The 24,337-nt window shown below is 42.0% G+C and overlaps 1 protein-coding gene across 1 annotated transcript in view; it reads left to right on the top strand.

The window, feature by feature from the left end:
• VPS45 (vacuolar protein sorting 45 homolog) overlaps positions 1 to 24,337 on the top strand; it is a 205,384-nt gene that overhangs the window by 11,036 nt on the left and 170,011 nt on the right. The window contains exons 4-9 of the mRNA XM_085636706.1: positions 475 to 554; positions 2,603 to 2,671; positions 4,416 to 4,553; positions 5,233 to 5,343; positions 9,346 to 9,480; positions 10,975 to 11,088. Of these exons, the coding sequence (XP_085492832.1) occupies positions 475 to 554; positions 2,603 to 2,671; positions 4,416 to 4,553; positions 5,233 to 5,343; positions 9,346 to 9,480; positions 10,975 to 11,088 (647 nt within the window). The remainder of the gene's footprint in view (positions 1 to 474; positions 555 to 2,602; positions 2,672 to 4,415; positions 4,554 to 5,232; positions 5,344 to 9,345; positions 9,481 to 10,974; positions 11,089 to 24,337) is intronic.

Genomic DNA, 24,337 nt, shown 5'->3' with positions numbered 1-24,337 from the left:
CGCATTCATTCTTCCTTCTCCGATCTTGACATCTGTTTTTAACCCAGCGCCTCGACTCCCTTCTTCACCTGCACACTTTATTTTTACTCTGCTGGCGGTGAGCACCTCTCTGAAGTCAAATGGGCTGCCCTGACTCATTTGGTGTTGTCTGCACCAGTGAAGGATACAGGTTGATAGTATGCAAGAGATAAGTGGAGGAAGTGTCCTTGGTAACCCCTGCTTTTTTATGTGAATCCAATATGACTGTCCCTGTAGCATCGTTGGATGGTTGTCCCACTGCTCCTGGAAGAGATTACATTGGTCATTTTCAGGTTATTTGATGTCACTCTCTGTAAGACTGATTTTGAGTACAGCGCAAGTATCAACAGAGGCTGGATTCTTTAAAGTATGGTTCTTCTAATTCAAGCTTTAGTTCTCAGCGCAAAGTGGCAAGCTTTCTCCAATGGAACCGTGTCATTTTCTTGTTGATTTCAGATTTTAGTAACGTGATCAGCAAGAGTGATGTCAAGTCGCTGGCTGAGGCTGACGAGCAAGAAGTAGTAGCCGAAGTTCAGGTGTGTATCATGAACCACATTATTAGATAAAGGTGCAAACAGTTAATGTTCCAGAGGATCAGTCAAGTAGCAATATGTCCTATGAAGGCCAAGAGAGGCGCCATTGTTTATTCCGGAGTAGGATGTTCCCAAAAAGAAAGTAAGACCCTTAATTATGTATTCAATAGCAGCTCCAACTTAGAAGAACCACAACTTCCAAAATATATCCGAATTAAATATGCATCTCTGAAAGCTATTAAGTTGTTTCAAAAGCCATCACATTGCTTAATTATTTTCCATTACACATGCCCAAAAATAATTATTATTATAATAAAATCAATATTAACATAAAAAATATAGTATGTCTTGCCAAAGACCTAGCTATCTTTAATACAAATGCATATCATGTGGTTCTCACTTGATGTTGATTGTAATTGTGTTTGAGTTTTGGTTTAATAGTGTATTTTCGCCTTGAAAATGGCAACTGCAGCTGCTAGCTTTTCATTATTGAAACTTGCTTTACTGCACATTGTCTCCCCAGGCAGCATTAAGAAACATGCAGCTATATTCTCCGGTATTCACTGTTACTAGCCACAGTCAGCAAAAACATATGTGTTAGAGTGTAAACTATATGTATCACTCATTGCAGAGTAAAAGGAAACAGTACAAGTTGAAGCACAATACTTGTTTCTGATCTTTGAGCTAAGCACAGCAGTTTAATTCACCAGTGTGTACAAAATGTCAGTAAAATAACAAAGAATTTTGAAAAGGAATGAGATCTTGCTTCTCCACATTAAATAGTCTGTGAGTAGTCGTAGGAAAAAATACCAGCCGCTGGAAATTGTACTTCTACTATCAGAAAATCTGTAATGTTGAAGTACATACAGACACTTTCCTCCGCTCTCTATTCTAGAGGTAAACTTCGACTACCCTTCCTGAATGCATCGGTTGATTAAATATATGTTACCTGGCAGTCACAGGCTGCTTTCCACACCATGTCAGTCTTTCAAAGCCTGCTTTTATATTGTTATTTGATCTAAAAGTAGAAATAACTTCTCCAGTTTCATGAAAAGGATACTTTCTCGATTAAAGCAATTGATGGAATGGAAGTAGCAATGAATTTTCTGACTAAATCAAGCCTAGGTACTAAAATGTATCTTCGTTACAAAGATATTGTGGTATTGAAGTACACATTTAGACCATACCTTCTGTTTGATGAAAGGCTACACACCAGTATTAAGATATTTCTTAGTCTGGATAAGAAGTAAAAGCTGGTGGTTGAAAGACTTGAATTAATATTGACCATATTCTGGACCACAGTTTGTTTGCTTACTATGCCATTATGGATATGGAGCAACCATGTGCAAATCTGGTCTTGGCTAAGCTCAATAATGGATAGTTTATCCTCTTTGAATGGAACTGCAAGGATATCATAGCGAGTTATATTTCTCCTTGTTGGACATCATCAATGAGGTTCAGCTTGAGCCATTAGCTAGGAGACCAACATCAAATCTGAACTGCTTGCTTGTATTCCATTATAGAGGAGACATGGACAAGAAGTTTGGCTGGATGGTCCATTTTAGGTTGCACCAACGCCAATCTGTGAATGGGTGGTCTCTGACTATAGCACAGTCAAACTAAAAACAACGGAATTAAGTGCGCCCAGAGTAATTGCTATCTGTTCTGATTTATTCAAGTATTAGTTCCCATTACTTCACTTTTGCGCTGTCCAATAGAGTCTGAAATTTGCCATTGGACTATCTGTGAGTCGATGCGGGGGTATTGCTGCTATTAATGAATTCCACTATCATGACGAGGCAATATGAACCAATAGATTGCTTTTCTTTTGGGGACTCTGTAATGTAGAGGTAGCTATACCTCCTTTCCTTACTCTCTTAAGTAAGCTGAGCACCATATCATCGTCAATATTTTTTGTTCCTCTTTTGACACGTAGAAGTTAACAAGCCTTTTGAATTTGTAACACTTTAGTTTGAGAGGAGATTCACTGTTCTGTTAAAACAATGTGTGTTGAAGACTAAATGGTGATGTTTTGTGCTCGATTTTAATAGGAGTTCTATGGAGATTACATCGCTGTGAATCCACATGTGTTTTCCCTAAACATTCTGGGTTGCTGTCAGGTATGAAGCACGCTATCAATGTATTTTTGATAATGGTGATGATTGTTGTGAAAGATTAACATTGTTTTCAAGTGAAACTGTGTATTTCATTCACTTTCAAAACAGGCAGAATTCAATTTTGTTCTCAAAAGCTCGTCAGCATATTTATTTGAATTTTGAACAATTGAAAGGTCCAGAATGGCAGTGATTCTTAATCTTTATAGAAGATAATTTCTCTCACATAGATTAGAAAATGGGAGCTAACCAATCAGTTTGACTGTGTCCATCCATATGAATAGTGGTCCTATTTCCTATAGTGAATTGTACATAAGACCTAATAAGTCTTTATATTGTATATTTTGATGTGATGATTTGTTTTATTGGGTTTTAAATGAATTATGCTTTTATGTCTGGTGTCCAGTGGGATAAGGTTGACTGACTGACTGACTTACAAGTGCAAATAACTCCATTTACAAGTGGAAAACCACCTTTTTAATTAAACAAGTTGTTCTTTAACAGATTTACTCACCTTCAGGTTTCAGTGAAAGTTAATATATTTCTGTGGGTAGTTTGTGGGCATCCCATAGCAGTAATGCACTGGAGACCTGTTCACAACCATAAAATAAAACATTTGTTTGTATTCACAAACCAGTTTATGATTCCTTCACTCCGTGCAAGTGGTCAGTGCTTTAATCCTGACAAAGGCAAAAGTAAGGACACCATACCAACCACAAAATGATCAGATAATCCTGTGAATGGAAATAGTAAGAACCGTTCCACTCTGGAAATGGTCAGAGGTTCACTCCGAACAAGAGTAGGAAAGAATCCCTTTTCCTGGTATGAAGGGAAAGGGAGAACCTCTAAAGATTGTTCAAGTGTTAGAGGAGGGGTTGCAGCACCTGGGAATAAATGTTGGAAAATGCACTCACACTTACATAATTTTTACATTTAATAGTGTGAAAGAGGGATACACAAACTTTTGCAGGATAATACCTAGTTGCTGCGACTGTGTAACCTGGAAAGGTTTTGTAAAATCCTGAAACAACACTCATGTAAGGTCATAAAGCTTCAGATTCAGCCAAATTATTTTCTTTAAGAAAGCAGTCTAATGCTGACTGCAATTGACTGCATTTGAAAGCAAGCATAGATTACTTGGAAGGTGCAGAGCACATATTTGTTGTAAAGGTCTATACAATGCTCTCATCAGAAGGTGCCGTCAGATGTAGGGTACACATTTACTTCATAAGAAAATCATTAAAGCGGGCGGTCAGTTTCAAGTAATAGCATATTCTGTGTACTTTTTAGGCCCCATGGCATTTTTGCTCATCAGTAACTATTGAAGGAAAAAGATTGACAGGTACACCCACACATTTGTTTTTTCTATGTGTTGTAATCAATATTAATATCAATCTATTCTGTTTAGTTGTGAATTCAGGCACAGCACTGATGCAAGCACAGGGACTTGCTGTGACTGGATTTGCTAGAATGTAATCAAGGTTTTGCGTTGACTCAATGCACAGTAGCTCTGCTCAGACTTCCAACAGTGGAGACAACTTCAATTATAAGTTTAAAGAAAGATTACCTGAGGGTCTCCTTGCAACCAGTAGCGAGCCATAAAACACATACGAGTTTTAACCGGTAGTCTTCAGGTACAAAAAATGTAACCATTTTTTCACACTGTTAGGCCACTTACACCTCTTTCAATGGACGGTTTCTCTAAGGTATTTTTCTTCCTTCATAAAGCATATATTTATGTCCCTCCCAGGGCCGGAACTGGGATCCCGTGCAGCTGTCCAGAACCACCCAAGGACTGACAGCTTTGCTGTTGTCTTTGAAGAAGTGCCCAATGATCCGCTACCAGTTGTCCTCTGACACAGCTAAGAGACTTGCTGAAGGAGTCAAGGTAAGGTTTGTGTGCGCTATTATCTCTGTGGCCAGCCGCTCATTTGTCTACCTATTCACGTGGCTACCAAGATTGTGCCTCTTTCATGTATCAACATATTTTATAGGCTGTAGAGCTTACAAAAGAAAGCACGGTCTTTACCACCGGTGAACATAAGGAGTTTAAATTGATCTCCTTATAAAACTGAGATGACTTAGGATAGTTTTGGTCTTGCTGTAAATATTTCTATCATCCCAAGCAGCGTGGTCTGGTTTTGGTTTAACACCGCAAGGTCTCTCTCACCTGCCCCAATTTATATACAAGGATCTTTTTAAATCATTATGGGGATCATCTCAACAAGAAGTTGGAGAAGGGTGAACCATTACACAGATGAGCACCTTCCTAAGAGTACAAATAACTTACAAACCAAGCTGCCTTTCACCTTGGGACAGTCAGCTTTCATTATTCTCCATGGAGCTGGCATCCGTATGACCAGGTTCCCTGAAGTGTGATATTTAAAGAATTTTTATTGGAAAAGTAAATAATGTATACCTTTTTACATTCTACCATGATTATACCCACTTCTCCCTGGCACAGACTCTACCCCTGCCCATATTCCCCAGTGATCTTCCTCTCTTATATGCACTGGTCTCTTTCAACAGGTGACTCTGATGTGCTCATTTGTGTCTTCTCTTACTAGCAAGTCATCACAAAGGAGTATGAGCTGTTTGACTTCCGAAGGACTGAGGTGCCACCACTGCTACTGATCTTGGATCGCTGTGATGATGCCATTACACCACTTTTAAATCAGGTGAGATTTATTTGCTGCAAAGGGCCTTTGTCAAGCACAGCTACAGTTGTGAAACCCAGTCAGTCCATTTTTCAGTTCATAGCATGGGGCATGTCGTTGCAAGCTGCTTTTCTGATCAAGTAACCAAGTGAGCTGGAGTGTGTAAAGGAAAGAATCACAGAGGTTATTTTTTACTGTGTCCTCTTGTCCCAGAAACGTTTCACTGAGAAAAATAGCAAGAGATCAAATCAAATAATTGTAAATTCTTAGTTTCTTCAACACTGCAAATAGTTCTTAAAATATATTTATTTAGTGTGTTACTTACAATTTTATAGAATGCTATAGGGCAGATAATAAGAAACAGCAAGAATGAGTTGGAGTTCTATCTTTGAGGGGTTGGGCCTAGAGCCTTATTCTTCTTTCACCCACTAATGTGTGTAGTTTAAATTAAACTCTAAAACAAATAAATTAATATCCATGGGAATAGTTCAGTTTTCAGGCCTTTCCTGAAAGATTGTAGTTTGGATCTGCTATTAGGCTTGGGTAGAATTCCAGTATTAGACTCTGGACTTCCAGGGAAGCTAGCACCATGTTTCTTCATTCGAAACAGCTTGTTGAAAGATTAGTTTTGCCATTGTTTAATTTAGGTTTCTCTTGAACATCTATTGGATGGCCAGCCTCAGCAGGTGTTATAATCCTTTACAATAGCAGAGGTGAATTGTTTTACAGAGTTTTGAAGTTTATTCTGACATACGCTACAGTAGCATTTTAACTAATACCTTAATATATACTTAGAGTTGGCTTTGGGTTTGTCCCTTAATCATTACTGGATAGTGTTCTTGTCTGTTTCAATTCCCTGTTCCTGATTCAGTGGCTTTCCTCCCCATTCTTGGGTTTGTCTCAACCCAGTAATATTTCGGTTACACCCTGCTTTTTGATCGGTTGAGGATACCCTTCCATTGCTGAAGTCAAGGAGCAATTAATTTCAACTTTAGTGCCCCTTAGGATTGCATGTCTGCATCCTTTTATCTGTCACCCTCCATCTCTCCCCCGTCGCTCTCTCTTTCCATGCACTTCCTCAGTCACCCTAGTTTCTCCACCTTCTCCTTCATCGTTGTTCTCCACTGTCTTGGTATTGCTTTTGCCTCCTCCTTCCGTTACTGCGACTACATTTCTTCCTATCTCTCTACCTACTGTTGCTTTACTTTTTAATCCCACTTTAGCTATACTTAGCCAAATATGGTCAGTCATTTAAAACAACTTGTGAAAAATATACTTGTATTTAGCCTATTTTAATATTTACAAACTTTAGTAGTTAGCACCAATAGCCGACACACACAGTACATCTATACTAGATAGGAATAAAAGTAAAATCAGCTTAAAGAAATCAGGAAGCTATTTCCTATTTTGTTTAATTCTTCATGGGAAATAAAATGCTGACTATTAACAGTCCTGCAGACACATGTGCTACTACATCTACTGCACTTATGATAGTTGTAAGCCTGCTTATGAATCTGAGTTCCTCTTTCTTCCTGCCTTTCCCTTCTCCTCCTTATCTTAATACCATTGTCCTTTCATCTCTTTTTCCACTTTCAGTATCTCTGATCACTACTGCTGCCTCTTATTATCCCCATCTCTCGCTTATCTTTATCTCCATCCTCTAATTCTCTACTCCTATCCTTGGACCCTTTATTGCCTTTTCCCCTTTCCTCTCTCCCTTAATTTTCCCTCATACTCTTCACTGTCTTCTAATTAAATCCTACCTTCCCATCCCCCAAACCTCCATTTAATCTTCTTGACCTCTTGTTGTCGCCTTCCTCCCTTTCACTTCTATAACCTTGTTGTCGCTTCTCACTCATCTCCTTACTACTATTCTCCTGAGGTCGGTCTGTGAACCCCAAAGTAAAATTGGCTTTTTACAAAATATATTTTATTTTATTAATACCGAAAGGGAGTACCTCCTTTCGGTCCTCCACCTGAGCCAGGCAACAACACTACCCCTGCAGCTTTACAGATCCTTTCATTAAATGTTTTTTCAAGATACGGGGACCAAATCACCGGATCTTGTAATTGCAGATGTAACATTTTTCCTGAAGTTGAAGCTCACCAGTCGGAGAGTTTCGGGTGCATGAACTCAAATTTAGATTTGCTGTCGTGAAATGACCCTCAGAAGAAAAAGCTCCCTCAACCAATTGCATTTGAATAGGTTTGAAATGCTGGTTCTGCAGAAGGTCTGTAAACCCAGGGTTTGCTAACATCTGTGAGTTACAATCCAGAAGGCTCTATATCTTAACCATTCAAGTCCACCCACATTGTTATTAAACAATGCTAATTTCTCGAACCTACTGAACGGAGTTACACCAAATCAAGCAAACTCACTACCTTGAGAATAGCTCTGACCTGAATGTGAATATGTTTAAATGACCTTTCATGTACTTACCTAACAAAATATCACCACCACTGATGTTATCAGGTGTGTGTGTAAGATGAACAAATCATGAAAGTGTGCTCCAGTGAGGTGATTGTTGGTCAGCTGCAAATTTAAAGTCTCCATGTAAATCTCTTGCTATGCTTTCAATTTTTGAAAAATTAAAATGTGAAAACTATTACAAATTTCAGGTTTTTTCCATATGAGACCCTCATACACTCTCCTTCAGTTGCTCTCTGATGCCAGTCTGAGGCCAGAGGTCCACCATCGGGACGCAACTCTCCTAAATCTCAACGGGGGGTCGTTGGTTTTAAAATGTCTTTGGTCATAGACCTTGTGAGGTTGCTTAACCCTGTTAGAAGCTGAAATAGCATAAGGTCAGGCTGCCACTCTCATAAACGTCCATCTGTAGTTTAGTTTTGTCAAAAGTTGAAACCACCTTCACATATTATAGGGATCAACACTAGTGGTTCAGTGTAGGTTCTCTCTATTTACACGGACTATGATGTCTTAGAAAGATGCAGGATGGGTTCTGTGGTGCTGAATTGGCTAGTCCCAAGGAATGTGAGAAGAAATAAATCTCTGCACTGGGAGGTGGGATAGTTACAGCAGCTGGTGAGATAGTGTCTGAGGGAGAAGGTAAAGGATAAGTGACCAGGGATCTATTCACCTTGCCCGCGACATTAGTACATCCCCACCTTGTGGATGGTTATGCTTGCAGGATGACAACTAAGCATTGTGGCATATTGGCAGTGGTCAGCTTCGGTTTAGTAACGCTCCCATCATATCTCTGATTGATTTTGTGGATGAATCAATAGAGATTTGGTCTCATTTTCATTTAATAGGTGTCCAGTAAATCTGGAGATGATTCCATGCTAGAAAAGAAAACTCTGCTTACAAATAGTTCTCCATGTGAGTATCTTCCCAGTATTCACACATGCCCCCACCATGCCCCAGCAAGGAAACAAAGACTTTGAAAAAGCTATTCCCTATTTTCAGTACTCAGTAAGGAAAGCGAGTGCAGAGTACTTGCATCTCCTGCACACTTGTGGTTAGATGTAAGTTACAATTTCTGTGTGCTAATATGTAGGTCTTGTCCTCAATAAGGGTGGATTTAAGATGGAGGAAATGTGCAAGGAATGAGTTGGGAATGTGTTTTATTGAGTATTTGTGGCTTATAAAAGGAGTGTAAAGATTTTTATTGTATAATTGAATGCATCATCTTTATGTACTATGTGTACCAAAACAGTAAAAGAAGCCTGTCCTCTTTCTCTCCAACCCCTGTGTATAAAACATACTGAACGATAGATCTATCTCAAAGGCAATTAGAAGTGAATCAGAGCTGTTGGGTAGAAGAACAAATTATAGAGAGAGGGTGGAAATAGAAGCCTAGAGATCACTGTCTTCCTACTTATCATCTATGTTATCCCCCAAGCCTCTTGCACACCCTTCCCAATTCTGGATCCTAGTCAATTACTTAGGCAGGGGTGTAATACACTAGTACGTTCATGCTTAAGACTCCCAGGTCTGTCTTTTATATTTCATACAATACTACCTATTTATTCTTTTACATATCTCTGTTTTGTGCATTCTAGTGGACATATCAGGCAATGGTGCATGAATTACTGGGGATAAACAACAACCGTATCGACCTTTCCAGAGTTCCTGGAATCAACAAAGACCTGCGAGAAGTCGTGCTGTCTGCGGAGAACGATGAGTTCTATGCTAACGTATGTTATGCCCTTATGTGGTGAACTTAAAGGGGGAGGGTGGATCTGATCAGGCAGGAATGCAGGCAGCGAACCATATAAGGTGGCAATAAAACATGGCTACTGATAACTTCATTGATTCATTCAGGACCTTTCCTGCGGAACCCGCTGTTATTGAACAGCAGCTTCTGTATACCCTTAAGTTCAGATTCGGGCTGCCACTTTTGCCAACATTTGCTCTACAGAGTTATATCCTGTATAAGTGAAGTCTGTAATCCTGCTATGGGCAGCTATGACGATGTAAGTGGATAAAAATTACATTGGTCAAGCCACAGCAGGGCAGCTCATTGGGTTAAAATTGAGAGCTAGGTGCCTACGCTGGTTAATGTTGATTATTTCTTTCTAGTTTTAAGATTTTGTTTATATTTATGCTTTATTGTGTAACATGATGTGGCATAAAAGACTTGGTCTGAAAGTATTTACATAAAGTTTGAAAGCTGGGGGGGCATGATTTACCCTCCATTCTCCAGATAAATGCTTACCTTTGTCAAATATTTTTTCAAATTGGAATTTAAATTGAAATTAGTTTTTGTGCTTTTGATTTATGCAATTATGTCTTCAGGCTCAAAGTAATATGACTGAACAGTTGAACATCAAATCCCTTATAGTGAACTACAGTTTTCTGCATATTGTGTGAAGAAGCAAAGAATGACAGGGGTGAGCATGATGGGGCCTGGAATTTAGGGACTCCGGGAATGGAGTAGGTGTTTAACAGAAGTAAAACTATGTTTGAGGACATAAAGTTTAAATGTATGTTAGAATGTAATTGTTTTATTTTGAGCAATGAACCACTGTCTCTTATCATATAACAATTATTATTTTTATGAATTCTATCTTTAAATGGCATCCTCTAAGTGTGAGAAAATTTACCCTTTAGGGATGCTCAGAACTACTATTTTAGCTGGAAGCTTGATCCTTATTACTACTGAAAAATACTACACGGTATTTAATGTCTTGACTCCTAAAGAATGCAAACAAAAATACAATGTCCTTTTCTAATGACCAGTGTACTGCCAAGCAATATCCTCTTTCTTCGTCCCTTCAATTATTTTTCTCACCTCTTTTTCTCAAACTCACTTTCTCTTTTGTTCCCTCCTTTCTTTTTCTTGTCTTATTGTTTGCTTTCTCTTACTCTGTCTTTGCCTCCCCCTCTTTTTCTCTTAGTCTTTCATCCTTCTCTTCCGTCTTTTCTGCCTCCTCTCGCATTCCTCCCACAACTCACTACTTTCTTCTCTTCTCTGTTGTAACTCTTTGCTTTTCTTCTGTCTTTCCACCCTTGCTTACTTCTCTCTCCCAAACTTTGAGGTTTGCTGGTGTCACTTCATTTGACCTTTCTTCATCATCGTTGTACCCTGGAGAACTTCTTCTTCCAAGGATTTCTGAATGAGTAGTCTATTGTACTCATTGTATTTTAATTGGTTTTATAGATATATATAATGTTTTCCCCGTGTGCAGAACATGTACCTGAACTTCGGCGAGATTGGAACCAACATCAAAAACCTAATGGAAGATTTTCAGAAGAAAAAACCCAAGGACCAGCAGAAACTTGAGTCCATTGCAGACATGAAGGTAAACAAAAATGAATGCAAAGCAGGGAACAATGTGATATATAATTCATTGCACAAATTCACCAATTGTCCTAGATGTCCAGCTTCAATAACGGCTATTAATGACCTGCACATTCCTAATACATCTGTTGTGGGATGTCTGGAATTTCTCTATTTCTACACAGATAGTGCATCAACATAATAACAAAAAACGGTTCAAAGCCGGAGGGTCCCAGGGAAAATTGTTAAGACCACTCAGGATTCATTCCCCAATCACAATACACATAGCAAATAGAAAATCCTGGGGTCTACAGCAGTGTTGAAAAGAGTGTGGAAAAGACCACTACAAACAGTTTAAATCAATGAAAAAGTGTGTATGTAGATGGAGACAAAACCAAAGACTACACCCAACCAAACTAACTGTGGGCATTTCCCTTTAAAGGAGGATTTATATTGTCCACTTCAATCTAAAACATCTCTGAGCTCCTCCCTCTCAGAGAGGGGGTTGTAGCCCCCAGAGGAACTAGGTTTTTCCTCCAGGAGGAGAATCCCAAATGATGAAGCATGTCACCTCTTGGTGAGTGAGGGATTTCGTCCTTTAAAGGGAAATGCCCACAGTTAATTTGGTTGGGCGTAGTCATTGGTTTTGTCTCCATCTACATATACAATTTTTCATTGATTTAAACTGTTTGTAGTGGTCTTTTCCACACTCTTTTCAACACTGCTGTAGACCCCAGGATTTTCTAAGTGCATCAACATAGTCTGCCTTTTATAAATTATAAATAATTTACCCCAGATTCTTGAAATAGCGTCTTGTAGAACTCGCCATGCTTTATAAGAAATACTCGGCTATTGTAATTTTGTCATGTCAGTAGCTTGTTGAATTTCTAACCACAATTGGGTCCTAAAGCTGTAATTATCATTTTTATTACAAAATCCATCCAATATATGTGAGCATAGCGTGATTTAATAAATACGACTGGTCTTTATGTATTATATATTTTGGTAAATTGCCCTTCAAAACAAAAATAATAAAAAGGTGACTGGTAACCTGCTCTAAAGCTGATTACATCCGACCATGGATCATTCATCCTCGTACTGCATTCTAGTTTTATAAAATGATATCACTGTAAATGTGTTCTCTTTCACCAATTTAGTTTTTACGTGTTGTAATGGTTTTAGTTCTAGTTCTTGTCCAAGAAAAAGGGAAAACATTAGTTTACTGAAGTGATTCACTGATCTTGGTTTATTCCCTTAACACTTCAATCTTCCGAGTCTTCATTGTCATTGCACTGAAGAAACTGAATGAAGCCCTTTATTGTAAGCCATTATGGTAAGACTGCAAACTTATATATTATATATATATATATTTTTTGTTTGTTTTGTTTGCAGTCTTACAATAAAGGACTTCATATATATGGATTATGTTACTTACTCTGTAAGCATCTGTTCTCGGAATATAGAGCTGTAGATTCACATGCTTTGCATACCCCTGCTATCTAGTGTTGGGTCTAGATGTTTGCAAGTTGTTTTTCTTTGCTTTTACTGTCACGAGGTAAGGTGACTCCTCCTTTCTGTGATAGTGCGCATGGGCATCAACTCCATTGTTAGATTGTTTTCCCGGAAGAGGGGGGAATGGAGTAAGTAAGTGTAGTACAGATATGTCCATGCGTATGTATTGTGAATAATAAGAATTGCAACAACCACAGGTGTCTGGGGAGGAGGGAGGGCGCATGTGAATCTACAGCTTTACATACCAAGAACAGATGCTTACAGAGTAAGTAACATAATCCGTTCGAGACATGTGTGCTGTAGATACACATGCTTTGCATAGATTGTATAGCAGTATTCTCCCAAAGTGGTGGCTAACTAATGGGTGTTGCAGTTTTTTGAAAAAGTGTTTTTAGCACTGTTTGTCCTACATTAGTTTGTTGACGTGCTAATACAGCCACACAATAATGTTTGGTAAATGTGTGTCTTGTAGACCATGTAGCTGCCTTACATATGTCAGCTAAGGAAATGTTACCTAAAAAGGCTATAGATGCTCCTATTTTGCGAGTAAAATGTGCTCTAGGAGGAATAGTTAAAGTTCTTTTAGCTTTAACATAGCAAGTTTGAATACATTTAACAATCCATCTAGAAATACCTGATTTAGAGAAAGGATTTTCTTTATGGTGCAACAAAAATGTGTTTGTTTTGGGAAACATTTTTGTTCTATCGATTTAGTATAACCGTGCTCTTTTCACATCAAGTGTGTGTAGAGCTCTTTCTGCTACTCAATCAGGTTGAGGGAAGAACACAGGTAACTCAACTGATTGGTTAATATGAAAAGCAGAAACTACTTTTGGAAGGAATTTTGGATTTGTATGAAGAATCACTCTATCTTTATGAAGTTGAAAGAAAGGTTATTCTAAGGTTAATGCCTGTAGCTCACCAACACGCCTTAATGAAGCTATAGCAATTAGAAAGGCAACCTTCCATGAAAGAAATTGTAATGAACAATTGTGTTTTGGCTCAAAAGGTGGACCCATAAGCCTTGTGAGAAAATGTTAAGATTCCAGACTGGTGCAGATGGTACCCTGGGTGGTATTATTTTTTTAAGGCCTTCCATAAAAGCTGTAATTACTGGAACTTTGAATAAGGATAAATGTTGTCTGCTTTGCCGATATACAGCTATTGCTGCAAGGTGTAGTCGAATAGTTGTGTAGGCTAAGCTAGCTCGCTGCAAATGCAAAAGACAGCAAATAATATTTTGTATAGATGCATTTAGTTGATGAATTTTGTTATTACTACAGTCTATAACAAACCTTTTCCACTTTGCTGCATAACATGCCCGAGTGGTGGGCTTTCTTGCTTCTTTAACAAGTTTCATACAGTCTGGTGGTAGATTTAGATAACCAAACTTTGTGACTTCAGGAGCCAGTCAGTTGAGCTCCTTGGGGTCTGGATGTCTGATTTTTCCATGGTTCCGTGTGAGAAGGTTGGAAGTGAGGTGCAGCTTTTGGTGTGGAACCACTGCCCGTTCTAGCAGTGTTGTGAACCATGGTTGAGCCAAGGTGGGAGCCACAAGAATCAGTGATGTCTGCCTGAGTTTCCAAACCAGAAATGGAAGGAGAGGGAGAGGCGGCAAAGTGTAAGCAAATATCCCTGACCAGTTCATCCATAGGGCTTTGCTTTTGGTGGCGAAGTTTGGGCATTTTGAGTTTTCTGCTGTTGCAAATAGGTCTATTTGTGAGAACCCCCATTTTTAGAAGCATGGAAGGAGAACCTGGGGATGAATCTCCAATTTGTGTACTTGTTGCCACATCCTGCTGAGGAGGTCGGCAAATTGGTTGTACATACCTGGAAAGTGTTCTGCCAGAAGATGAATCTTGTGATGTATTGCCCAGCGCCAAATGGTCTAAGAGAGGCGTGACAACTGTGGAGAGTGTGTACCCCGTTGTTTTTGTACATAGTACATAGCTGTCATATTGTCCATCCGGACTAAGATAACTTTCCCTATAAGGTGAGGCTGAAAAGCTCTTAGTGCTAGATAAAGAGCTAATTGAATTGTTAGATGTTGGAGATGGGCATCCCAACCTGTGAGAGATGCATCTTCTGTTAATATGACTTGTGGAATCTGATCAATGAAGGAATGTCCTTTTGAGGTTTTGGGTGTTCCACCACTGCAGAGAGCGATGAGTGCAGCTGTCTACCAACACTAGATCTGTTAATTGACTCTGTGGTTGATTCCACTGATGTGCTAAGCATTCCTGTAGAGGACGCATGTGTATTCTTTCGTGAGGCACTATTGCAATGCATGATACCATCATCCCTAGCAGTTGCATGAACGTTTTGACTGTTAGGTATTGGTTGTTTTCAAACTGTAGCAATAAAGTTTGAAAGTTTTGTATTCTGGCTAACCCTTGAGAGGCTAGAGCTGTGTAAGTATTTAGCGTTGCTCCCAGATATGGTTGCAGTTCTGAGGGTTGAAGGTGGTATTTTTGTGCATTGACTGTAAATCCCAATTGATGGAGTAGGTTTATGATAGCTTGAGTATGTTGTAAACACCTTTGCTGTGTTTTTTCTTTGATGAGCCAGTCGTCCAAATATGGGAAGACATGAATTTGTTGTCTTCTTAAATAAGCTGCTACTACTGCTAGACATTTTGTAAATACTCTGGGCGCAGTAGTCACTCTGAATGGGAGTACTTTGAATTGATAGTGATTTCCTGCTATCACAAATCTGAGATATTTGCAGTGTGCTGGGTGTACAGGAATATGGAAGTATGCTTCCTTTAATTCTAGGTGGACATAAAGTCACCTTGTTGTAAAAGTGGAAGCACTTGTTGAAGGGTAACCAAAAGGAAGTGTTCTGATGTATAGGTTTAACGTTCTGAGATCTAAGATTGGTCTTAGAGACTCCTCCTTTTTGGGGATTAGGAAATAAAGTGAGTAAACTCCTGCTCCTTGGTGTTTTAATGAAACTAGTTCTATGGCTCCTTTTGATAGAAGAGCTTGTACTTCTTGTTTGAGAAGCTGTTGGTGTTGTAGCGAGAGTTTGTGAATGCAAGGTGGTATATTGGGAGGATTGCTGGTAAGCTCCAGGCAATAACCATGTTGGATAATATCTAAAAGGAGCTTTAACTAGGTCTTTAAAAATATCATTAGTATGCCTCATCATACCTTTTAGCATAGACAACATATGTGTTGTTTTGTGTGTGTTTCCTAACGTTTCGAATAGGAAATCTTCTTCCAGTGCTTCTTTGTATAAAGGCACTCTATGGTAATTGGCTGCCCTAGCAATGAATTCCTGATATGCAGTATTATCATCAGGAGGGGAACGTTTTGCTGGATATAGATCAGGGTCTGTATCTTGAGGTGGATCTATATTGTAGTCATCCCATGGATCAGGTGGTGGCTGATTATAATTGTCATCATCCTCTCCTATACCAGGATTTGAACCTGATGGTGTAATTTGCAGAGGATCTGTATCTGGTATAATGGACATTGGTGAAGAAGGTGGAGGGGTTTAAGGAATGTTAATAGGGATTGTAGCTATGCCCTTTTTAGGTCGAGCCTAGCGCAGCTCGCATGTGCTGCTCTATGGAAGGCTTCTTGTAAGTACTCCAAACTTTCCCATAGACTTCTCATTGTGGGACTGGCAACTCCCACACATTCCATTGGCCTTTGCGTGTGGCTTTCAGTAATGAAAGCACGCAATTGGCCAAAGACGGGTGCATGTCCCGCCTTTTCTCTAGACGTTCACTCCCACTGTGTTTGGGTCTCTGGAGCGAGCAGCGGCGCACGGTGTGGCAGCTGCATTCCTCCCTCGTCCTGGATGATTAAACACAGCACGGTCGCTTTCAGTTTAGCGGCCATGCTTGTTTTCCTTTGCTGCTTTGCTTGTTGTAGGTTTGTCCTGCATTTGTTTCTGATTCTCGTCTGAGGTGTACTTTTTTCTGTTTCTTATCTCACGCGCAGATGTCTCGTACACACGTGTCTCTTGGAGACTTCTTGTTTCTAGCCTTTATCTCGTACACATTTTTCTAGCCTTCCACACTTGTGGTATGTGTGTGTGTAATACATTTCTATAACACCACACTGCCTCGGGTGCAAAGCTCGTCACACAGTTTTCTTGCGCATGTTCCTAGCGGTGCACACTCGTGTCAAAGCGCGGCTAGTAATCAAGTGCAGCGCAGCCTCTCCTAGGGGTACACCTTTCAGCTTGCGCACACTTCGATGGTTGCCCACTTGAGATGCACAAACTCCTCTCTTCTGCACATCACTGACTGCTCACACTCGTATCGAGGCACTTCTAGTCATGCGCGCGTGCTCCCGTGGCACACCAGTTTCACGTGTTGTCCTTGCACACTTTTCATCGTGTGTGACTGTGTCTCTAGGGGTTAGTGTGCCCTTCGGTATTCTGAGGCTCCCAGCACGAGGTTACTCTCTGCCAGGGCCACACGATGTGTGAGCTCGGCTCTGTGTGAGGGGGGGTGTCACTGGAGGGTGGGGGGTACCGATGGCCCCAGAAAGAGCCTGCGTCAGTACTTCTGTGAACGGCGAATCGTGTCGGAAAGTGTCACCCATGTGACCGGCACTATTCGCTGCCCTGGCACCGGCACTGACGTTCAGGAGCCTGTCACTGCCCCCCTCCCTCCCCCACTGCCCTTCGTTGCCCTGGCACCAGCCCTTTGCAAGCATTAGCGTTCAGCAGCCTGGCACTGCCACCTCCCTTTGCTGACCTGGCTCCGACCCTTAGCACCGCTAGAGTTCAGTAGTCTAGCTCTGTCTTGCCACACCCACCTGCTGGACTGGCACCCGCCCTGCACAGCCAACTCGTGTACTAAGGTTACCAGTGACCTGGCACCTGCCTTTCAGAGGTTCTTGCATCCACCCAAGTCTGGCCTGGCACTGGAGTGTCCCAGCCTGGAACACACCGGGTGATGGTCTCCGCACTTCCTTCTAGACCCCAGCTCACTACTATTTGCAGTCTGTCACTCACCCTTTACCCCTCTGGCACTCACCCTTCACCCCTCTGGCCTGGCAGTCACTCCTCTCCCCTGGCACTCACCCTTCTCTCTCTCTGGCACTCAGCATTGACTCTCCGTGGCACTCAACTGTCACCTCCCTGACACTCACCCTCGACCCTCCTGGCACTCACTACTCGCCTCCCTGGCACTCACCCTTCCCCTCCCTGGCACTCACCCTTGACCCTCCTGACTCTTACGTCTCACCTACATGGCTCTCAACCTTCATCTCCCTGGCAATCACCCTTCATCCCCCTGACACTCCTCATTCACCTCCATGGCACTAGCCCTTCCCCCCACTGGCCTGGCAGCCACCCCTCGCCCCTGGCACTCATACTTCCCCTCCCTGGCACTCACCCTTGACCCTCCTGACTCTTACATCTCATCTCCCTGGCACTCACTCCAAGCCCAGTTTCCCCCAAGAACAAAAAGTAACAAGCACTGGCATAGCCAATAGGTCTCGCCTTTGGGACCTTATAAGTGTTTAGCCATGCAACAGTTGATGTTGTTGCACCAAGGATATTGTGCTGCATAACTAAATACTTATAAGGTTCCAAAAGCGAAACCTATTGGCTATGCCAATGCTTGTTCTTCTTGAGAGGGATTCTGTATTCAGTGTCTGCCATCCTTTTTAGGTCGAGCCTAGAGCAGCGCATGCGCTGCTTGCTCGACTTTAGTAAGGGTAATTTCAAAGCGCTACCCTGGCCTAAAGCTTTTGTGCATGTGCGCGTGAACGCGCCATCTGCCTTTCTTATCTCGTTGTTTTACAGTTAGGAGCCGTCATGGCTCATTAAGTGCTTTCGCGGCCAATGCTTGTTTACCGTAGTTCCCAAGGACATTAGGAATCATTCAAAAGTCTGCTCGTTTTCCCAAAGAAAGCCTCTGTTTTCATACATTCCTTCCACTCCTCACGCTGAATTATTTCACTTAGCTGTTCTTTAAGAAATATGGCTATTAGCTTTTTTTATTTCTGGTTTGCTATTGTTGTAGCTTTGCTGTAGCGTTAGGCATGTATCACACAAGTCTGCATTAATACTTATATTTCACTTTTTTAAACTTGAATCTGCTGTTCTTTGCTGTCACCCTTGTTGCATGTTCAGTATTTTTCCTCGATTGCCATCGCTTGAGTGGTTGCTGCAGGTCTGCTATCCTGTGATGAGCTGGGACGCCATCTTCATGAGTATGACTGAAAGAAGACAATATATTATAAGAGCTATGCCAACCAGTCTGTCCTCACTTCAGTTTCAGAGGCAATCTGACATCAGGGGCTTCCCGCCAAAACGTTGCCATGTTATCAGTAGATGTGCCTTATTCTGGTTGTTTCTGAATCTCCTCTGCGAGTTGAACACCTGGAAGATTTTTTGAAACAATTTCTTTATGTATTATTTATTATGGCAATTAAAATTAATAGACCGCTTTTTAACCAATTAAGTACAAGCAACGCTCTCATGAATATGTCATTGATGCTGTTGCAGACTAGATTTGTGACATCTATAACAAATTAATTGTGACATAATGCTCAAGGCCTTGGCGTTGACTGTTAAAATGCTTTCCAATTGGTTACCTAATTGATTATTCTCTTCATTTCAACATTATTTGTGTCGTCATCCATGTCGTCGAAGCGCTGTAGGACATGCATACGGTTTGGAAAGCACCATGGACCTAATTTATGGCATTTTGGCATAGGGCAGTACAGCAAGGCACCTTGCTGCGTTGCCCTATGCCAAAGTGAAAGCGCAGAAATGTACCGTATTTCAGCGCTTTCCTGACATTTTTGCCTGCACTGGTGCAGTTTCTGCAGCCTAGTGCCAATGTAGGCAGGATTTCGTTTGTGCAGATAGGGGCACCTTCCTGCACAAAAACAATCCTAAGAGGTGTTTCCTCTTTCTATGTGTGCTACAGAATGCAGCACACATGGAAAGAGGAAACAAGCATTGGCATAGCCAATAGGTCCCACCTTTGGGACCTTATAAGTGCTTAGCCATGCAACAGTTGATGTTGTTGCACCAAGGATATTTTGCTGGATAACTAAACACTTATAAGGTCCCAAAGGCTAGACCTATTGGCTATGCCAATGCTTGTTGAAGGTATTACTGGTTTAACTGTTATGTGTCCAGTATCAGGATTTATATGAATATTCTAGCTTTCCTTTATTTTTTTCCAAACTCGTCTCAGGCGGCTTTGAGGGAGCGTGCCAACATTTTTGGTGCGAGCTGGATTTGTCTTCTTTCTCTTTTGATCCGGAATGTTTCTGCCCCGAGCCGGAAGGCTTGACTTGCTGTTTCGGTGCCCAGACGGAAGGTGGGGCATTTGAATCAGAGTCTCGGTGCCTACCATGTCCTGTTGGCAGTGGTGGCCCAATAGCCTTTTGCTTAGTTGGAGTGGGTTTGGTGTGGAAAGGGGCTTTGTTACTCAAGGCACCCTGTCCAGCTGGAATGTCCTGTGACTAGTTCGATCTCCAACTCGGAATCGAAGTTCTGGAGGGAGAAGGCCTCTTCTTTTTCCACTGCCGACGCTTCCATCTCTTCTTGCTCGATGTCTTCTCTGAAAATATTAGGTGTGTCCTTGATACTCTGCTGCTGCATGTCTCTTCGTCAAGCCTAATGGTCCTGCAGAGCCTTTTTGCATTGGAACGACCGACATGCGTCGCAGTCTTCCTCTTTATGTTCCGGGGAGAGACAGCGGTTACAGACCTTATGCTGGTCGGTGCGCAGATATTTGGAACTGAATCGAGGACAGAATTGAAACAGCGTCCGTTCCATCGGTAGAAGGCTGGACGCTGGGTTTTCAATTAGAAGCTGATCGAGGAAATGAGCTAGGCTTGAAGGCCGCGGTTTGAGTTTATTCAATTATATGGATAGAGTTTTCATACATTTCGACACGAAAAAGGTGGAAGATGCGATCAAAACAATATTGATGATGGTAGAGTGAATTGGGCACCGCAGGGATCCCGATTCGCGGTTTCCAATCGGAGCGCTGCAGTGCACGTCGAACCCGATGGCAGAAAGAAAACAATCTAACAGTGGAGTCCATGCTCACTACTACTGAAAGAAGGAGTCACCTTACCACGTGACTAGAAAAGACTTCTTTGAAGAAAAACAACTTGCAAACATCTGGACCCATCACCAGATGGCAGGAGAATGCAAAGCATGTGTATCTACAGCACACATGCCTCGAACAGATATATAAATATATAGCTCATCAGAGATGTATTAGGCGGAGAGCAGTTCCTCTACAGACCTTACTGTAAAAATGGCAAAAGTCTTTGTCACTCTCTAGCTCAAAGGGCATGGCATTGTGCATATCCTATGCATACAAACTCTGCTATAGAAACAGACAGTTGAAGCAAGCAGATGCAGAGTGTCGGTGGTGTTGTAGGGTGCTTCTTTTGAAGGAGCTGATCTTCACCTAAACTACGTAACTAGTCAGAGTCCCCTGCTTCCTTTTTTGCATAATTTATGCGGCATCCTAAGCCTGAAAATGTATTATCTTGACTTATACTAGGTGCTCCCTTGTGTCTGGACAAAGCTATAGCTCTCTGATGAGCTTTAAATAGAGCAAAACACGTCAGGAGTTGCTTTTATTCATTCTAAGTTGGCTTGGATGTTATTTCACCAATCTAAAGCTTTAATATTATGCCTGGAGTGATAAAAGGCTATTGTCATTTTTCAACTCTATGTCGATGGCACTTGCTAAAGCAATGCTTAAAGACTGTGTTGTAAAAATGGCAAAAAGGCTTTGTCGCTTTTAAGCTTGGTATGGATGGCACTGTGCTTATACTATGTGTGATGTCATTGACCATGTTATGAGTGATATAATATATGAGCTCATAAGCAGTGCATTACGAGGAAGTAAGTTACAGTTAACTTGGGTAACTATAACTGCTGAATTTAACTGATTTTGTATGAGTGAAATGTGAGCCTAAATATAATGTCCCTGTAACCTTTGTTTTTCTTTAAGTGAATTTCTAAGTTTTTAGGTATCGCTAGCGTAGGCTGTGCACATGCGCAGTCTCGCTGGCGAGATTTTATGTTTTTAGGTCTTAGCTTATACATCTATCTATCTATCTATCTATCTATCTATCTATCTATCTATCTATCTATCTATCTATCTATCTATCTATCTATCTATATATCTATATATCTATATATCTATATATATATGTTCAGCAAGTTACTGTTCTAAGTCTGCAAGAAGTACAACTATTGCTCACTAATCTGGAGTCACTCAGTATAACAAGGTGGCACCCAATGTCTACTGTTTGGGTGTTTATTTGTTCCTGAAGAGTGTATGATGCCTTCAGGGATGCACAATGAAAAATTTCCTAGCTATCGTAACGGAAAGTTTCAATTCTGTTAAGGACTCGGAGGCGAGGATTATGCTATTCTTTCTCCACTTTAATGAATAGCAGCCATTTTAAGTCAACAAAAACCAAACTACTATTCCCTGGATACATAGGGAATACAGAAGAAAACAATAGTGTCCCCAGATAGAGCGTCTTCTCCTCTGCACCAATCACAGGCTCCGTTGTGGATAAAGTCTTCTGTTACTGTCCATTCCCCCTCTTTCGTCGCTGTAGGTCAGGCAGTCAGTAGGTGTTATGAATCTTGTTTTCCAGAATTGCCTGAAGAACAAAACAGAGTATAAGCGACAGCCATGGCTAAGGCTTCACCTGTAGGGAAAAATAGTATAACTAAGCAACAGCAAATCGAGAGTTAAATAAGGCCAAAGCAATTGTTACTTACCCCGATACGAGGGAGGGAAGGTATCGCGGAGAAACGAGAACCATGGGTGGGATAATCTTCGCCTCCGAGTACTTAATAGAATTGAAATTTTCCGTTACGATAGCTAGGACATTTTTCATTCTATGTCAGGACCGGAGGCGAGGATTATGCTTGTTTAAAGCTTGCTCACCACCAAGTGAGCCATATCAATAATTGGTTTGAAGTAAAACCGCTTAAAGGTAGAGTCTGAAGACCAGTCTGCTGCATTCAGAATGTCTTCTAGACGAGCTCCTAGGGTAAATGCCTTAGAGGTCATTGCTCCTCTAGCGGAGTGAGCGCCAAAGGCCCAAAGATCAATTCCTGCCTCCTGCATCACCCACCTTACCCATCGGGCAATGGTGGGAGAAGAAACCGCTTTATGAGGTTTCTTGAGCGCAATAAGCAACTGATGTTCGCCCGGCGGGCGAAACTCCTCTGACATTTCCTCGTACGCCTTGAGACAGGAGACCACACACAACTTAGGAGCATCTGAAAAAGCAGGGTACGAGACTGATTTCGTCCCACATGTCGTCCGTCTGCGAATCGTGAAAGTGACACCTGTTGGAGAAAAAATCCTGCTGGAAATATCTAAGGCTCTAACATCAGAAACCCTTCTGAAGGAAATAAGGCACAGAAGCATTGCCAGCTTCGCCGACAGTTCTTTCCATGAGAGAAACTGGTTAGGTTGCCAGGAAAGGAACAGGTTCAAAACTTGGTTCACATCCCAGAGTTTGGAATAACGAGGCTCAGGAGGTAGAGAAAGGCGAATTCCCCGAAGAAGACGCCCACGGGAGAACCATCCACCACAGCATGACCAGCTGAGATGGCAGAACGAAAGGTGTTGACAGTTCTATAAGCCAAGCCCTCCTCCGCTAGGCTGGCTAAAAAATTTAAGATAGAAGTTACATCTGTTGCCACCAACGACACCATCTCCTCCAAGTAGATCGGTATCGTTTGATGGTGCTATCGGCTCATGCCTTTGACATGAACTTCTCAGCCGCTCCCGAAAGGCCCGGGACCGCCCAGCATCCCTGTAATCCGCCACGCCATCAGAGCGAGCGAACCCTGCGCTATCAGCGGGTGAGCAATGTTGTCCGGACTGAGTAGAAGAGTCGGAAAGTGGGGGAGTGGGATTGGAGAATCCCAAGAAAGTTCCAGTAGAACCGGAAACCAGACTTGAGATCTCCAAATTGGAGACACTAGGACCACGTCCGCATTCTGGCGACGGACTTGAGCTGAGACCCTCGTAAGCATCGCGAGCGGAGGAAAGGCATAGCCTCGCTCGTCTCTCCAGTTCTGAAGAAAAGCATCGGTCTGTGTCGCCAGGGGATCCGGTCTCCAACTGAAGAACCGGGGAAGTTGGTGATCCAACTGGGAGGCAAACAGGTCGACTGAGAATGGGCCCCAGAGACTCTGGAGGTCCGAAAAAAACCCTGGATGAAGCTTCCACAGGCTTCCGTCGTAAAAATGACGAGAATGAAAATCCGCCACCTGGTTGTCCTGACCCGGTAAGTACTCCGCCGTCACAGACACGTGGTGTTCCAGGCAGTACTGCCAAAAGTTCACCGCCATGTCCGAGAGAGCTCTCGACCGCGTGCCCCCGAGATGGTTGATGTACCAGACTGCCGATACGTAATACGCAAGACCAAACTGAGTCCTTGGTCCAGCATTGGATCGCGAAAGATCCCGCCAAGAGCTCCAGACAATTGATATGTAACTGTTGTTCTTGAGGTGACCACACCCTGCCCGTCGTGAACTCGCCGCAGCGTGCGCCCCAGCCGGACCTGCTGGTGTCGGATTCGATAATATCGGGGGCGGAACCGAAAATCGCCCACCCATTCCAGGCCTCCATGTTGGCGAGCCACCATTGAATCTCCTCTCTGGCCTCCGCCGAAAGGGGTACCTTCCGAGAGTATGAGCAGCCCTTGCGAAGATGATAGGCCTTGAGGCGCTGCAGGGCCCTGTAATGGAGTGGTCCCGGAAATATGGCCTGAATC

This window comes from Triturus cristatus, chromosome 12 (genome assembly GCF_964204655.1).
Source record: "Triturus cristatus chromosome 12, aTriCri1.1, whole genome shotgun sequence".
NCBI lineage: Eukaryota > Metazoa > Chordata > Amphibia > Caudata > Salamandridae > Triturus > Triturus cristatus.
Note: the sequence above shows the minus strand (reverse complement) of the source record. Positions and strands in the feature narration are given on the sequence as shown.